The 16478-nt window shown below is 40.8% G+C and overlaps 1 protein-coding gene across 17 annotated transcripts in view; it reads right to left on the reverse strand.

Annotated features, from left to right (window-relative positions):
- fhod3b (formin homology 2 domain containing 3b) overlaps positions 1-16478 on the reverse strand; it is a 612757-nt gene that overhangs the window by 559097 nt on the left and 37182 nt on the right. For all 17 annotated transcript variants that reach the window (XM_072560542.1, XM_072560537.1, XM_072560540.1 and 14 more), the window contains exon 2: positions 4095-4201. In XM_072560542.1, the coding sequence (XP_072416643.1) occupies positions 4095-4201 (107 nt within the window). The remainder of the gene's footprint in view (positions 1-4094; positions 4202-16478) is intronic.

The raw sequence follows: 16478 nt of genomic DNA on the forward strand, positions 1-16478 counted from the left end.
AGGTAAGACAACCAGGACCAAAGTATAGGGGCTAAGAAGGCAAAAAGCCAGCCACACTGAAAAACAACCACCTTAGCAAAAAGGAAACCCAACATGGACCAAGAGAAAACTCTGGGTGTCAAGTTAGATATTCTTTGGAGAAAAAAGGGGCAACTTAGCCCAAAAAATAAGCAAGCAAAAAAAAACTGTTTTTTTTTAAAGAAGGCAAGGCAGTGTAAAAGTCAGTTCTCTCAAATGAGCACTGTCACCATTGAGATTAGACCAGCACCCTCAAAAAGAGGTGGAGCTGCAAGGAACAGTCCAAGAGCCAGAAAAGTATGCTTTTTTTTTAAGAAACGAAAACAAAAAAAAAACAAAAGCAAAAGGACATTTTAAGCTGAAACACAGTAAATTTATAGAAATTTAATTAAGAAAAGGAAAGTGAGAGAAACCAAAAATTTAAAAAGATTGGGGACTCCCTAAATAAGCTCAGGCCATAGCTAGCAAACTTGCATAGAATTGGTGTGTGTCTTAGACAATGAAAAGCCAGGAAACAAAATGGCCACTTTGTATGGGAGCAAGTGGGAAATTCCATCATGTTGAAATCACAAAAAAAAATGCTGAAGGAGCCAAGAAAACCCTAAGTTCTTCCAAGGGTAGCAAGTTGCCTGACACAGTCACAGGTCAAGTACTAGAGACCAGTAGGCAAGTACGCTTGGCATCCAATTTTCTACCCCCTTCCCAAAACTGGCAATCCACTTCAAGCGAAGATGCAGAATTCTACTTGTATCTGAAACCACTTCCAACATTTGCACCTTTCTTCAGAAACTTCTTTGCAGAAACTTGCATTCAAAAGTAGTTTAAAAATGTCATTTAAAACTTGAAACAAAAACAAGGTGCCACGTGAACTACTTAGACGAGCAGATAAAACATAATCCATGTAAAAGGAGCTGGCAAGGACTTACTCTACCCCAAATCTCATCTCTGCCATAAGACAAAAAAGGAGAACAAACTTCATCCTACACAAAAAAAGGGAAGAACGAACTATAGTTCAAAGACAGAATCATCTCTCTAATCCTCAGATTGTTTTTTTTTAAAGCAAAGTTTAGGAAGATACCACCTTCCTATTAGCTCAGTCTCCAAAGTACACTCAGTACACAAGGGGAGAGAAAAAAATTAAAGTGTAAAGAAAATCAAGTGTATAGTTCAAAAGGATTCTTCTAAAGCAGGCTGAAAAAGCGTGGGGGGGGGGGGGGGGGGGGGGGGAAGAAAAAGTCTCATCTGCAGGGCGGCTGAATTCCCTAAATCAACTGTAAAATATTGCTTCAAGGAAGTCCGTTAAAAACTCACCTGAATTACAACTTCCTCCACTATTCTAGATTTGATTGAAAAAGCATTTAAACCTCTGCTCTCAAAGTGGTGTTTCCATTTCACATATTCCCACAGGAGGGGATACAGAGAGTGGGCATGCAGCCAAACAGGCTTCTGGAGTAATTCAACACCAAGGTACTTCATGCTCAGCACCCCTGAATAACCAACACCAAATTTTACCGTATACTGTGAATCCTTTTGCTTTTGCAGTCTTAAAACTTAATTAGAAAAAGATTCACTGCCTCATAAATTTAGGAACCTTATAAATTCAATACCTGCAGGTAGTTTTGGACTACATCCCATTGCTGGGAACCCAGATGGCAAACCAGCTTTAAAACATTAAAGTTTACACTTTTTCTTCCCCCGCTCGAAATGCAAAATGCTTGCGAAGCAACCCCAATAAAAATGTCTTTTCACCAGTTCTCAAGACCTTAAGGCTAACTTCACCTTCCTGTCAGAAGCTAGCCACTGAGCCAGAGTCACCTCTCCAAGTCCAGAGTAGTCTAGGTTCATGAAAGACTGCATACCTTCAGAACATGGCCAGTAGACTGCTGCAAGAAGTCCAGCAACTGTTTGATGCACTACAATGCTCTCTGTAGTCAAGTGATTTGGCATGTCTTAGCTATAAATGGAAAACTAGGTAAAAATGCCCAAACTCATGAAACTACACCCTCATGATGAGCCAACGTTTCAGGGTAAGGGTACTGTAACAAGCAACTTTCATTCGTTTGTAAAAACATTTTAGCAGGCATCAGAGCCATTAAAATATATAGAGTTAAGGAAAGCAGCAAGCATATTGCTATTTAAGCGTTATTAAATTTCGAGGAAAGAATACAAAGGATGAGTAAGCCTTTTGATCTATTCCAGCCAACAATGCCATTGAGATGAGGGCTGAATTGCTACACTATTTCCATATCGTATCCCTTGATTATCTTTAACACTCAAATCTAACAATCTCTTCATTCTTTTCATTTCAAACTGTATCCTCTTAACAAAGGAGCAGAAGTTTGACCTGTTCTTAGAATGATGGCCCTTCAGTTTTCAATTCAGCACCTAAAAAAAAAGGTGAAACCAAAACAAAAAGGCCAACTCATCTTCATAGAGACAATTCCTGGATACATATGCAATGTCAAATGAATAACCAAAATTTATTACACAAGAACTTAATGTTGCAATACAGCTTCTGCCACTAGAGTTCAGTGAGCCAAGCACAAAATCCTCTTCTGTTGCAAAACAAAGACTGCATTTAAAAAATTCACTCCACTAGTTCCCTCTCATTACCACAATTTCAAAATATAGCTCCCCACCCCCCCCAAAAAAAGGTTTAAACAACTTTTGCTTAAACTCCCCCTCATCTTCCCAAATTTGGGAAGCACTGCAGTCAAAAAGGTTGCAACAGTTCATTCACATTATACTACCTAAAATTGATTGAGTTTTTTTTAAATCTAGTTAGTCCCATTTCCTGTTCAAAGCAACACTCTTGGTTGACATCTGAAGTATCTTGTTAGGTGCACACCTTTTAAGCAACATTATTAGAAACAGCCAGTCACTGAAGTAGATTTTACAGTTGGGGCTGCAAAGCAAACCATTTATTTTGATGCATCAAGGAAAAGTGGTCTGTATAGAATTGAAAACACTATGCAAGGGAGACAGTGTGTTGAAGCAATAATACGCTATTAAACTACTTTGGGCACTGATTGGTATTAATCCAGGTCGTGAATGGAAGGTGACAGAGAGGAGGGTGGTGTTGGCCTTTTTACACAGCAAAATATACTTAAGACACCCAATTATTAAATAGGTGGTGAATATGCAGTTATCAGATTCAACAACAGCTTCTTCCATGCTGTTATCATACTTATGAATGGACCTCTCATATTAGTTGATCTTTCTCTGCACCTTCTCTATAGCTGGAACATTGTATTCTGTTCTATTACTTTGACAGATTTATGTGAGGTATGATTTCTGTAGTTAGCACACAAAACAAAGACTTTTTACTGTATTATGAAACTTGCCACAATAATGAAATCAAATCATTTAGTAAGGATATTATGGAAGGCAGAATCTATTTTCCAGGATTGTCATGCAAATCTACTGAGTCAAACATAGTTCTGTACAAATATGCAAGAAATGTTGCGAAGTTACAAAGGAGGAGTGTGGGGTACCGGTGTCTGTTCACCAATATCACTTGTTAAATGGACTCCTTGGTTCTTATTTTTCTTGACCAAGTTGCGTGCTCAGAGTAAACTCCATCACTAAGCAACAGACCAGAACAAAAACATTACACAGCCTCAAGTTGTAGGCTGAAGGAAAATGAAAAATCAAAAAGGACATTGATAACAGACCCAATTAACCACAGCAAACCAGTCACTTGATATAGAGCGGAGTAGAACCTGACCCAGAGGAATTTCTGAAAGAGCAGAATTAAAGTTGAAATTGACAACTGCAGAGACCTTTTATAGTTAATCCAACTTCTGTGCCTCAGCATTTCAAGTCAATTCACCCACTTATACAGTCATTGCTATCCAAGCTTAAAGTTCTAAGACGAAGATGTTCTTTTTAAGCACCTACTAGGTTTACGTGGTCCTTGCACACCACATACACGTTGAGTTTGTACAACAACTGTGCAAGTCAGTTTGCAACATCAGTAAGCTCAAGCTGTAATACAAGACCTAGTCAGGAATGGTCATGGATGTATTGAGAGACAGACAGACAGACATGTGGACATTTCCTACAAACATTCTTACCCAGGATCTTCCAAGAAGCCTTCCAATTCATCTTTCTGTTCAGCCAAGTTAGATTCCAAATCAAGATAGGTACCATTGTGGGACAGCTGCAGTGCACAGTCATCAAGCTACAAAAAAAAAAAGAGCAAATAATAAACTTAATTATTGTTTCCACAGTACACACACAAAAAAAAATCAACTCAATATTCTCCCACTTACTCAGCAATGGGGCTTGCCAGATGCAAGTACCTTAAACATGGAAATAGAAAATACTTCATTTCATTAATCTAATATCCATTCCCGACCCCATCTTATTTATTCAGATGTCAGATTTGGAAAGAAGTCAATGGGTTAACTTCTTACCAGTGTCAACCTTCAGGTATCAGAAAGTTTAGGGAAATGATTTCCATCCATTTCCTTTCAAAAAAAAAGCTACTTAATTGCACCTGGATTAAGTTACAATACTTTGTTGTCCAATTCCATAAGGCTATTCACTTACATGCAGTCAAAGCTGAAAAAACCTTCAGAACAGAACATTCTTGAAGAAGGAATTCTATAACTGCTGATAAAACTGCAACAGTGAAACTAAATCCATGATCAAATCAAATAGCCAGGAATACTGAAATAACAGTAGAAAGGAAGCTAGCTAGTAGCCTCATACAAAAGGATTATAAAATCAGTGGGGTCAGGGGTATAAATGAGGAGGAGGGGGAGGTGGTGGGGGGAGAAAAATTACAAAAATAAGTTTTTTTTTTGCAACCACATATTTCTAAACAGTGGTATGCACAGTCAAGCTGATCATTTTTGGAGCATATGTAGTGTCTGTACACCACTAAAATCCAGAATCCAGACTACTCCAGTAGTCAACATGCGCTTTTGCTTAGAAGTCCTGGTGTCGTACTAGATGGAGGACAATACCCATTGTGACCCTCCAATATAAATAGAAATAAAGGCAGTGCCCTCTGCTTTGGGGATTTCTTTCTCCTCACCTACTTCCAGGTATCTTAAGGTTACATGCAGGTAGTCCTAGACCAGGTCACTCAAAAATGCTACAAGCATGACCCTCAATATCCCACACCATCCTTCAAACTTCTGCCAAAATGCATGTGGCAACTTTTGTTTATTTACAAATAGGGAACTCTAGTGATAGTGACAGTGTCCCTACATCTAAACCAGGAGTCCTGCGTTCAAGTTCCACTTGCTCCTGAGCAGTATTGTAACCCTGAGCAGGTTAAAATCAGAAAATGTAAAGCAGAACCAGTATGCTCAATATCTTAGGGTTCAGTGCAGTGGTAGCATCTCTACCTTCAAACCAGGAGGCCCAGTCTCAAATCAACATGCTCCAGGAGGTGTTGTAACATCTGAACAGATTAATTAGGAAATATTTGCAGATACTGCTTGAAGGCAAATAGTGATGCACTGCCTAGAATATGCAGAAACCACATTTTTTAAAAAATTAACGCAGCCAATACTTCTGGCACATAAACAAGAAATTGTTTGCAAAACAGGCACTGCTGTTTAAAATGCAAACATGAACTTGTCTAAAACTTTGGAACAGTTTGAATTGACACTTTCAGCAACTGTTAATTTTTGACAAACAGTTCTATCAATTTAAAAACAGTGCAATAAAAAAAAAGACGTGTTTGATTCCATGCAGGAGAACTCAATGGCTACAAAACAATTTGAAGCAACATTATCGCCACATATCTATTTTTGCTTTTAGGCCTTTCATTGAAATAACTGAATTCTTTGATAGGAGTCCACAAACATGCAGAGTAACAACAGCTATATGCTTATCTGCAGTGAATAACTAAATTGAACTTAAAATCTACTTCCTCAAATACTTTTACAGGTCACTCTGCCACAATGCAACAATTGTCCCTCCACAACCTCATACTATAGAAAATTACACTATGGAAAACTGACAGACAATTGCTAAACCCATTCAGTAGAAAGTGGTTAGCCACACAACATCCAGAATTCATCAAATCGCATTATAGCTAATTTCAGGGTGGCACGATGGCTCAGTGGTTAGCACTACAGCCCCAACGCCAGGACCCGGGTTTGATTCCTGCTTCAGGCAACTATACAAACTCCACATAGACATTCTCCCTTTGTCTGTGTGGATTTCCTCCGGGTGCTCCAGTTTCCTCTCACGATCCAAAGATGTGCAGATGGCCATGCTAAATTGCCCGTAGTGTTAGGTGCATTAGTCAGAAGGTCTGGGTGGGTTTCTCTTTGGAGGGCAGTGTAGACTTGTTGGGTCAAATGGTCTGTTTCCACTCTGGAGAATTAAATCTGTAGGGAATCTCCTCACCATCTCTTGGAACATGACAAGTGGATATCAAGTTTTTGCTCAGCAACTGTGTACAGAATACACAGCATACATCTAGGAGCTTAACTTATTGCCAAATCAAAACATTCAAGTCTGTCTTTGTTCCTAGATGTACAGGGTGCACAGCTAGTTGCAGAATTGCATTAACAACAGTTTGCATGACAAGAAACTTTGGCTTAACAGAATAAAGCTCAAGTTAGCAATTTTATTTTGGATCTATGCAGTTCTTAACCAATTACAATTTTGGACATATTCTACTGACCAGGTTACTCCCTCCATGAAACATGCTGATAATTCAATTTTTAACATCCAGACAGACAAGTTTCTCAACTACTATGGAGAATGCATTTAGTTTAAAAGGACTCTTTAGTGAAGAAACAATGAGCAGTTTGCCTAAAACACTCCAGTGTGCTTGTGAGCAAGTCACATTATCTACCAGGAGAGCGACTTGGGTAGTGTAGCAGCTCCGTTCAAAATGCTGAAACACACAGGAACAATTTAAAAGGCAGTACTCAACCCTAAGAAAATTCCACCTCACGCACAGATTGAGAGCTGGGACGAATTGCTGCCAGCTTTACATTTTAATGTGCTGCAGTGAAATCCATGCCTATCCAAACACCCAATGCCAACCAGAAAATTAATCAGGAACACTGCTGTACATGTACTTGCAGATACAGAGCATCCATGCACAACACTTCTGGATACCTTTCCCAGTTGGAAGGAGGTATAGTAGAGATGGCTCATGATCTGAACCGAAGGCAAAAGATTCAGATCCTACTTTTCGCTTTATGTCAGTATTTCAGATTCTTGTCAGGACAGATGAGACACCAGTTAAAACGAGGAGTCATGACCATGCATCTCAACCTCAGCATAACAGGGCTGAAAGCATTACATTATATATAAACGCAAATCGTTGAATAGAGATAAAAACTCACTGGCTATCTAAAACACTTCACAGCTGATGAAGCACTTATTGAAAAGTCATCACTGCTGTAATACAGAAAACCACAGCTAATGCACACTCCGCAAACCCCCCAGAAAATAGCAATAGCAGTGGATGAATAAACAGGCCCAAGAAACAATGTTCACCAGGACATGGAATGGGGAGGGAGAGAGATTAGGAAGCAGAAAGAGAGAGAGAGCATAAGACAGAGAACACCCCAACCAGCATGCGTTATATGCTCCCCAAAGCCATCAGATTGGGTCTCAATTTAATATCTCTGAAAGTCAGCATCTTGGTGCAGTGTTCCTTCCTATAATATCAGGGACTGCATTTTTATTAAAAACACACAAACTGTATTATATATATTGTCTTCGCCCTGGCTCAGGGATCGACAGGACTGGCAGCTTAATGTTCCAGGAAGGATAGAAAGGGAAGAAAGAAGGGGGAGTGGAGTTTTTGATAAAGGGATAGCATTACAGCTGTACGGAGGGAGGATAGTCCTTGAAATACGTCCGGGGAAGTTACTTGGGTGGAACTGAGAAATAAGAAAGGGACGACCACCTTATTGGGATTGTACTATAATCCCCTTAATAGTCAGAGGGAAATTGAGAAACAAATTTGTAAGGAGGTCTCAGTTTTCAAGAATAATAGGGTGGTTATGGTGGGGGATTTAAGCTTTCCAAACAAACTGGGATTGTCAGTGTTAAGAGTTTAGATGGTTAAAAATCACATGTTTAATTGGAAGCACACTAGCTTTCGGAGCACCGTTCTTTCATCAAGTGAAAGTGGAGGGCTCAATCCTAACAGAATTTATAGCAAAAATTTAGTGTGATGTAACTGAAATTATAGATTGAAAAATTGATTGTCTGTTATGTCTTTCATCTGTTTGAATACCATGATATTTTCACATGTAAATCACAAAACCTTTTTAAAAAGTTGCATTCTCAGGTTAGCTGTTAACAATGGTGATAGCTAGACAATATGTTGAAGGTGTTAGCCCACTGTGCGTTCTGTCTATGCCATGATGCTTAGATTGATTCTAAGCTAAAAAGAGATAATGGAGTTTTATGTGAATTCATGCAGTTTTTGAATAAAGTACAATGTAACCCTGCAAGTACAAATTCACCCCACAAAATATGTGTGTGAATGTGGGTCTTTGTCTGTCTGGGTTGGGAGTTGAGTGTGTGAGAAAGTGTGTGTGTGTGTGTGTGTGTGTGTGGTGAGTGTAGAGTGTCTGAAGTCTGTGAGGGGGTCCATGTGAGAGTGTGGGAGTGGGTGTGTCTGTAAGGGTGTGTGGGTGTCTGTCTGCACATCTGTGTATAAGTGTGTCTGTGTGCCCATCCATGTGTATAGTGCAATGGTGGTCACCTGTAGTGTGACATGAACCCAAGGTCCTGGTTGAGGCCCTCCCTATGGGTATGGAACTTAGCTATCAGCCTCTGCTTGGCCACTTTTCGCTGCTGTCTGTCCCGAAGTCAGTCTTGGGGGATGGTCACCTGAAGGTCCAAGGTCGAATATCCTCAGTTTAGATGGAAGGGTCAGTGGGGGAGCACTTTGGGGCCAGCCACCATAATTCTATTAGTCTCAAAATAGGGATGGAAAAAGATAGACTAGATCGAAAAGTTGCAGTTCTAAATTGGAGAAAGGTTAATTTTGACAGGATTAGGCAACAACTTTCAAAAGCTGATTGGGGGCAGATGTTCGCAGGTAAAGGGACAGCTGGAAAATGGGAAGCCTTCAGAAGGGAGATAAAGAGAGTGCAAGGACAGTATATCCCTGTTAGGGTGAAAGGAAAGACTGGTAGGGAAACAGAATGTTGGATGACTAAAGAAATTGAGGGCTTGGTTAAGAAAAAAAGAAGGAAGCATATGTCAGGTATACAGTGGAACCTTGATTATCGAACTATCGGATGATCCAAAGATGATCAAGGTCCCGATAGAAACATTCCAAAGGAGGTATTACCAACATTGTAAGCAAAAGGTGCGATCAATGATCAAAAGTGAATTGAGCTTACTGAAATGCTGTTGAGAACAGTCCTGGACATCGATGGGAGCTCAGGCACTGTCTCAGTGATGGACTGACCCCCGACCCCCCCCACCACCTCCCCAACCCTTCCCCTGGAGTTCTATGCAGGGGTGTACCCTAACACCCCCAACCCTTCCCTCAGATTATCTCGACAACATTGCCCTGTGCAGGTCCAAGGTGGAACCTGTCAAAATGTTGCAGTAAAAAAGTTGCGCACGTGCTATTTGGAGACTCTTTTTTCCCACCCCCCACAAAGGCAGCAACAGTCCTGTTGTTGGTGTCTGGTCTGGCTGTCCTGCAGAGGGAGGGGGGGTTAGGGGAAGAGGGGGGCAGGGCAGTGTTGGACAGAGTTGGGGGCAGGTAGGGACTCGTGCGTGGTGTGCTGCTGCCTCGTCTCCTGAACAGGGAGTGGACTTAACAGAAAACGCTGAGCCCCACAGGAAAGGCATTGAATCAATTAACCAAATGATCAATTATCCAAATGAAATCGTGCCCACCCATCTCATTCGGATAATTGAGGTTTCTCTGTAAACAGAATAGATAAAATGAATCCTTAGGAAAGTATAAAAGGCAGGAGGAGTATACTTAAGAGGAGAAATCATAGGGCAAAAAGACACATGAGATAGCTTTGGCAAATACAGTTAAGGAGACTCCAAAGGGTTTTTACAAATACATTAAAGGACAAAAGGGTAACTAGGGAAAGAATAGGGCTCCTTAAAGGTCAGCAAGACAGCCTTTTGAGTGGAGCTGCAGGAGATGGCAGGGCAGGAAGAGGAGAAGAGAAAGAGACTAAATGAGTATTTTGCATCAGTGCTTACTGTGGAAAAGGACAGGGAAGATATAGAATATAGGGAAATAGATTGTTGCATCTTGAAGAATGTCCATGTTACAGAGGAGGAAGTGTTCTTTAAACACATCAAGGTGGACAAATCCCCAGGACCTGATCAGGTGTACCCTAGAACTCGGTGGGAAGCTAGGAAAGTGATTGCTGGGCCTCTTACTGAGATATTTGTATCATCGATAGTCACAGGGTGAGGTGTGAGAAGACTTGAGTTTGGCTAACATGGTGCCACTGTTTAAGAAGGGTGGTAAGGACAAACCAGGAAACTATAGACCAGTGACCCTGACATCGATGGCGGGCAAGTTGTTGGTAGGAATCAGAGGGACAGGATGTGTATCTATTTAGAAAAGGAAAGGACTGATTGAGGAAAGTCAACGTGGCTTTGTGCATGGGAAATCATGTGTCTCAAACTTGGTTGAGTTTTAAAAGAAGTAACAGAAAATTAAATGAGGGCAGAGCAGTAGAGGTGATCTATATGGATTGCAGCAAGGCATGTGACAAGGTTCCCCATGGGAGACTGGTTAGCAAGGTTAGACCTCACGGAATAAAGGGAGAACTAACCATTTGGATACAGAACTGACTCAAAAGGTAGAAGACAGAGGGTGATGGTGGAGGGTTATTTTTCCAGACTGGAGGCCTGTGACCAGTGGAGTGCCATAAGGATCGGTGCTGGGTCCTCTACTTTTCATCATTTCTATTAATTATTTGGATGCGAGCATAAGAGGTATAGTTAGTAAGATTGCAGATGACACCAAAATTGGAGGTGTAGTGGACAGCGAAGGAGGTTACCTCTGATTACAACAGGATCTTAATCAGATGGGGCAATGGGCTGAGGAGTGGCAGATGGAGTTTAATTTTGATAAATGAGAGGTGCTGCATTTTGGGAGAGCAAATCTTAGCAGGACTTATTCACTTAAATGGTAAGGTCCTAGAGAGTGTTGCTGAACAAAGAGTCCAGGATCATAGCTCCTTGAAAATAGAGTCATAGGTAGATAGGATAATGAAGGCAGTGTTTGGTAGGCTTTCTTTATTGGTCAGAGTATTGAGTACAGGAGGTGGGAGATCATGTTACGACTGTACAGGACATTGGTTAGGCCACTGTTGGAATATTGTGTGCAATTCTGGTCTCCTTCCTATCTGAAAGACGTTGTGAAACTTGAATGGTTTCAGAAAAGATTTACAAGGATGTTGCCAGGGTTGGAGGATTTGAACTATAGGGAAGAGGTTGAATAGGCAGAGGCTGTTTTCCCTGGAGCATCAGAGGCTGAGGGGTGACCTTTTAGACGTTTATAGACGATTGTGTAAACAGACAAAGTCTTTTCCCAGGGGTGGGAAAGTCCAGAATTAGAGGGCATAGGTTTAGGGTGAGAGGGGAAAGATTTAAAAAGAGACCCAAGGAGTAACGTTTTCATGCAGAGAGTGGTAAGTGTATGGAATGAGCTGCCAGAGGAAGAGGTGGCGGCTGGTACAATTACCACATTTAAAAAGGGTATATGAATAGGAAGGGTTTGGAGGCATATGGGCCAGGTGCTGACAGGTGGGACTAGATTGGGTTGGGATATCTGGTCGGCATGGACAGGTTGGACCGAAGGGTTTATCTTGGTGCTGTACATCTCTACGAATCTAACAGTTTCAGACATGTGATTAGCATCCAGCATTTATGCAGGGGGTGAAACAGATTCAGAATCTTACTTTTATAGTTGGACAAAACAAAAATAACAGGCAACTAAATTTTTTTTGCTGTAACTTTTTCCTATCTTACAAATTACTCGAATAAAACAAAAAGAAATATAATGTAATATAGCATAAAACCGGTCCCTCGACCCACCACATCTACACTGACATACAAACACTACACTAATAGTGATTTGGAGGTGCCGGTGTTGAACTGGGGTAGACAAAGTTTAAAAATCACAACACCAGGTTATAGTCCAAAAGGCGTATTTGGAAGCATTAGCTTTCAGAACACTGCTACAGGTGGTCGTTCCCCACCTGATAAAGCAGCATCGCTCCGAAAGCTAGTGTTTCCAAATACGCCTGTTGGACTATATCTGGTGGTGAGATCCTTAAACTTCGTACAGTTAATCTCATTTACCATTTTAGGCTAGGGCACAGTAGGCTATGGACCAAGTGCAGGTAGTGTAGATAAATAAAATGTAGACAGCAGCAGAAAAAAAAACTTACACTGAAAGTTTAAGAATGAGTAAGACCTTGTCAGACAGAGATTCATATGAAAATTGAACAGTTTCTACTTTAAAAATAAGAAAGTTAGAGTACTTTCTCAATAAAAAAGGAAACTATGAGGAAGCTGGCCAAGTACAAAAAAAAAATTAGTAGATACAAAAATTTTAGACATCCGATGGAAAATTGGCCTCAATAATCAAGTGAGTTGGAATAAAGATATGGCAGTTTTGTTACAGCCGTGATATAGCAATAATGCACATGGTTGAACACCATAACTCAGGCTACATCACATACACTGGAAATATTCCAAGGATAAAAGGAGGGTTATATTCAGAGTAAAGTTTGCGTATATTAGGCTTGTATCCTTCAAGTATCCAGAAACTTGAAACAACAAAAAAGGACTGGCCTACTAGCAGTACTGAAGAGGATTAAAATAGAGTGGACGGAATTGGATTGCCTTCATGGGAAGGTCAAAAATTAGGGTTCTGAGCTGCTCTAGGATGAAGCCACAAACACTTCAAATATGGAACACTCATTCTCAGTTACCACTGACTAATAATACCTGCATGAAAAGTCCAAAACAGTGATTTGATAGGAAAATGTAAGAGGTCCACAGAACTAAGGAGGAAAGAAAAGGAAATCAGAAATATGGAGCCAAGACCTTCATCAAATACCATCTGAATTGACTGGCAGAATAGCTAAAGTTGATAGTCGTGACTGTTTGCTAGTGACCATGATCTGCCAATAATTTGATTGCACATGCCATTATTTTATCATTCTGTGCATGTAATAAAGGCAAGTATTTTGAAGTTTAAAGTACATAGGTACACTTCTTAAAAGCGAAGCTGTCTACACATGAATCAAATCTACTGCATGTGCTCAAGTACCAGCAGACTCAGCCTTGCATTATACAATCACTGCTTATTCTCCCTTCCTGATCCTCAGTCAAGTGGCTCCACTGAGACATGAGAACTTTCAACTATTTCACCCATCCCATTGGGTTAGTACAGTGAAAAATCAGTACCTAGTATTCCCAGAGTCATAAAAATTAAAAAGATTCCATACAGTACACAACTTCAGATTTTCAGACCCTCATTGACGGTCTATGCTTTGTATGTTACTATACTTCAAGAATTACAATTTATTACAGGTAATTAGATTCCAACCACAGGTAAGCAATGAACCATCAGCACAAAAATGTAAGCAATACATGAAGGAAAGAACTGGGATCTCTGGTCACAGGATCTGTTGAAAATTGTTGTAGTCTTGACCAGAATGCTGCTACTTGGTTGTCCTACGCTGGAAGCTTCCAGTTGGTTGGCATGGTGGCTCAGTGGTTAGCACTGCTGCCTCAGTCAGGCACCTAGGTTGGATTCCAGCCTCAGGCAACTGTGTGGAGTTTGTACATTCTCCATGTCTGTGGGTTTCCTCCAGGCGCTCCGGGTTCCTCCCATGATCCAAAAGATGTGCAGGTCAGGTGAATTGGCTGTGCTAAATTGCCCATGGTGCTCTAGGATGTGTAGGTTAGGTGAATTGGCTGTGCTAAATTGCCCATGGTGCTCTAGGATGTGTAGGTTAGGTGCATTAATCAGGGGTAATGTAGGGGAATGCCTTTGGGTGGGTTACTCTTCCAAAGGGTCAGTGTGAACTTGCTGAGCCAAAATGGCCTGTTTCCACACTGTAGAGATTCTATGATGAGGTTCTATGATTTCAAAGAAGAATGGGGTAGCTGATTCACTTACTAAAAACTCTCCAACTTAACAGTTAAAAGATCAGGGCATACAACTATTAAAAAGAAGGAAAAACAAAATGCTATTTTAAGAAAATAAGCCTGTTCATATTGCCAAGAAAAGCAAGGTCCTTGTGATGCCTTAAGGCTTCTCACTTTTGTTCACAGCATCAACGTGTTCAGTTATCCAAGAACTAAAAATCACATAGCTGTTGGAAAGGTGGCCTTTGTCATAGATAACTAGCTCACAGAACTTTCAGCTGCTTGCTGCCACTTGAAATCTTCATCTGTACCAAGTCCTTGGCTTCAGCTCTTCTGCAAAACAAATCAACTACTGCTGGAACCATCAGCGGTGAGGTGGTGTTCACAAGGAGTGGCAAATTTCTTGCTTTCAATAACATTGAAATGTTTCAGCATTGGTATTAACAACAGTGCATTTCTCATTTCAGTTAGAACGCAAAGTACAGGGAAGGGAAAAAACCCACTGCCTTTATAAGCTAAAGAGCTGATCATCAACTTCAGGAAACCAGGAGGAGGGCAGTACACCTCTGTCTGCATCAATGGAGCAGAGGTAGAGATGGTCTAGAGCATCAAGTTCCTAGGAGTGACAATATCTAAATCTGTCCTGGATGATGCCGCAGTCAAGGCAGCACAAGACCTCTTCTTCCTCAGGATGCTAAGGAAATTCAACATGTCCGTCACAAACTATTACAGATGCATCATAGAAAATATTATATCTGGATGCATTATGGCTTGGCACAGCAACTGCTCTGCTCAGGACCATGAGAAACTAGAGTAGTGTACGCAGCCCAGTCCGTCACACAAGCCAACCTGCCATCCATTGACTCAATCAATACTTCTCACTGCCTCAAAGAGGCCTTTCCCACCCCTGCTATATTCTCTTTCAACCTCTTCCATCAGAAGATACAAAAGCTTAAAACACACACCAACAGGTTCAAGAGCGCCTTCCCTGCCGTTATTAAACTTCTGAATAGACTTCGCAAAATTTCAAATCTAATGTTGATCTTCCTTTTAGTACACCATTTGTGCAGCAGGAACAATGTATCCCTTGGTCTGTTCAATTATCCTACAATCATCATTATATGTTATGATCTGCCTGTACTACTTGGAAAACAAAAGCTTTTCACTGTACCTAGGTACAGCTGACAATAATAAAATCAAATCAAAATTTTAATCATTGATCAGGAAAGAATTCAGCAACCAAGTCTGAGCTCATCTGCACCCTTGATATTGGAGATCTTGTCTGAGATTAGACTCTTTGGCAAAAGGGTTAAATCTAACTACCTGCCATATAAAATAGTGTAGTAACTCTGGTGACTCAATCCAAGTTGCTACTTTGAAAATTTGGATTAGTGGTGCTGGAAGAGCACAGCAGTTCAGGCAGCATCTAACGAGCAGTTTTTCCTTGTTGATTTTACTTTGAAAATTTGCACTTGCCCCATTTTAGACACTTGACTGCATCAGTACAAGCTGCATGGTGGACAAGTTCAAATTCTCAGAAGACAGATTCCACTTTAGAAGTTGCTGCTTGCTGCCTCAGGAGGTCGGACACAACTTTTGAAGTGCAAGAGTTTCCTTTCTCAGTCTGAAACCAGTCTCCGAACTTTGGGAGTCCTTAAAAGGTGCTGAATTGTATAGGACAGAATTACAAATCTAATGCTTAAAAACTACTGAACTATGCAATTGTCAGGTACTTTTCACTGTTAAAGGGAGATCCCACAGACACTTTTAGAAGTCTTTTGCATTTAAAAATATTCCACACCATATGTAGGCTGCAATACACATTTATTAAGTATAACTTATTCAGCTATATGTCCCCACTTGATCCTTAATTAGATTAGATTACTCAGTGTGGAAACAGGCCCTTCGGCCCAACAAGTCCACACTGACCCGCCGAAGCGCAACCCACCCATTCCCCTACATTTACCCCTTTTACCTAACACTACGGGCAATTTAGCATGGCCAATTCACCTGACATGCACAGCTTTGGACTGTGGGAGGAAACCGAAGCACCTGGAGGAAACCCACGCAGACACAGGGAGAATGTGCAAACTCCACACAGTCAGTCGCCTGAGTCGGGAATTGAACCCGGGTCTCTGGCACTGTGAGACAGCAGTGTGCCACCGTGCCGCCCACAGTTTAATTAATTATTTATAAGCATACTTTCTCACACCAACTTTAAAACCAACTCTGAAATAAATAAAATAAAAATGAACAAACTGTATATTTGGCTCATCAGGCTGGCCCTTGCATAAGCTGAGCACAGTCTACTCAGTCATGCATTAAGTGCCACCAATTTAATCTACCAAGGGGAAAATAACTACTCC

This window comes from Chiloscyllium punctatum, chromosome 41 (genome assembly GCF_047496795.1).
Source record: "Chiloscyllium punctatum isolate Juve2018m chromosome 41, sChiPun1.3, whole genome shotgun sequence".
Lineage (NCBI taxonomy): Eukaryota > Metazoa > Chordata > Chondrichthyes > Orectolobiformes > Hemiscylliidae > Chiloscyllium > Chiloscyllium punctatum.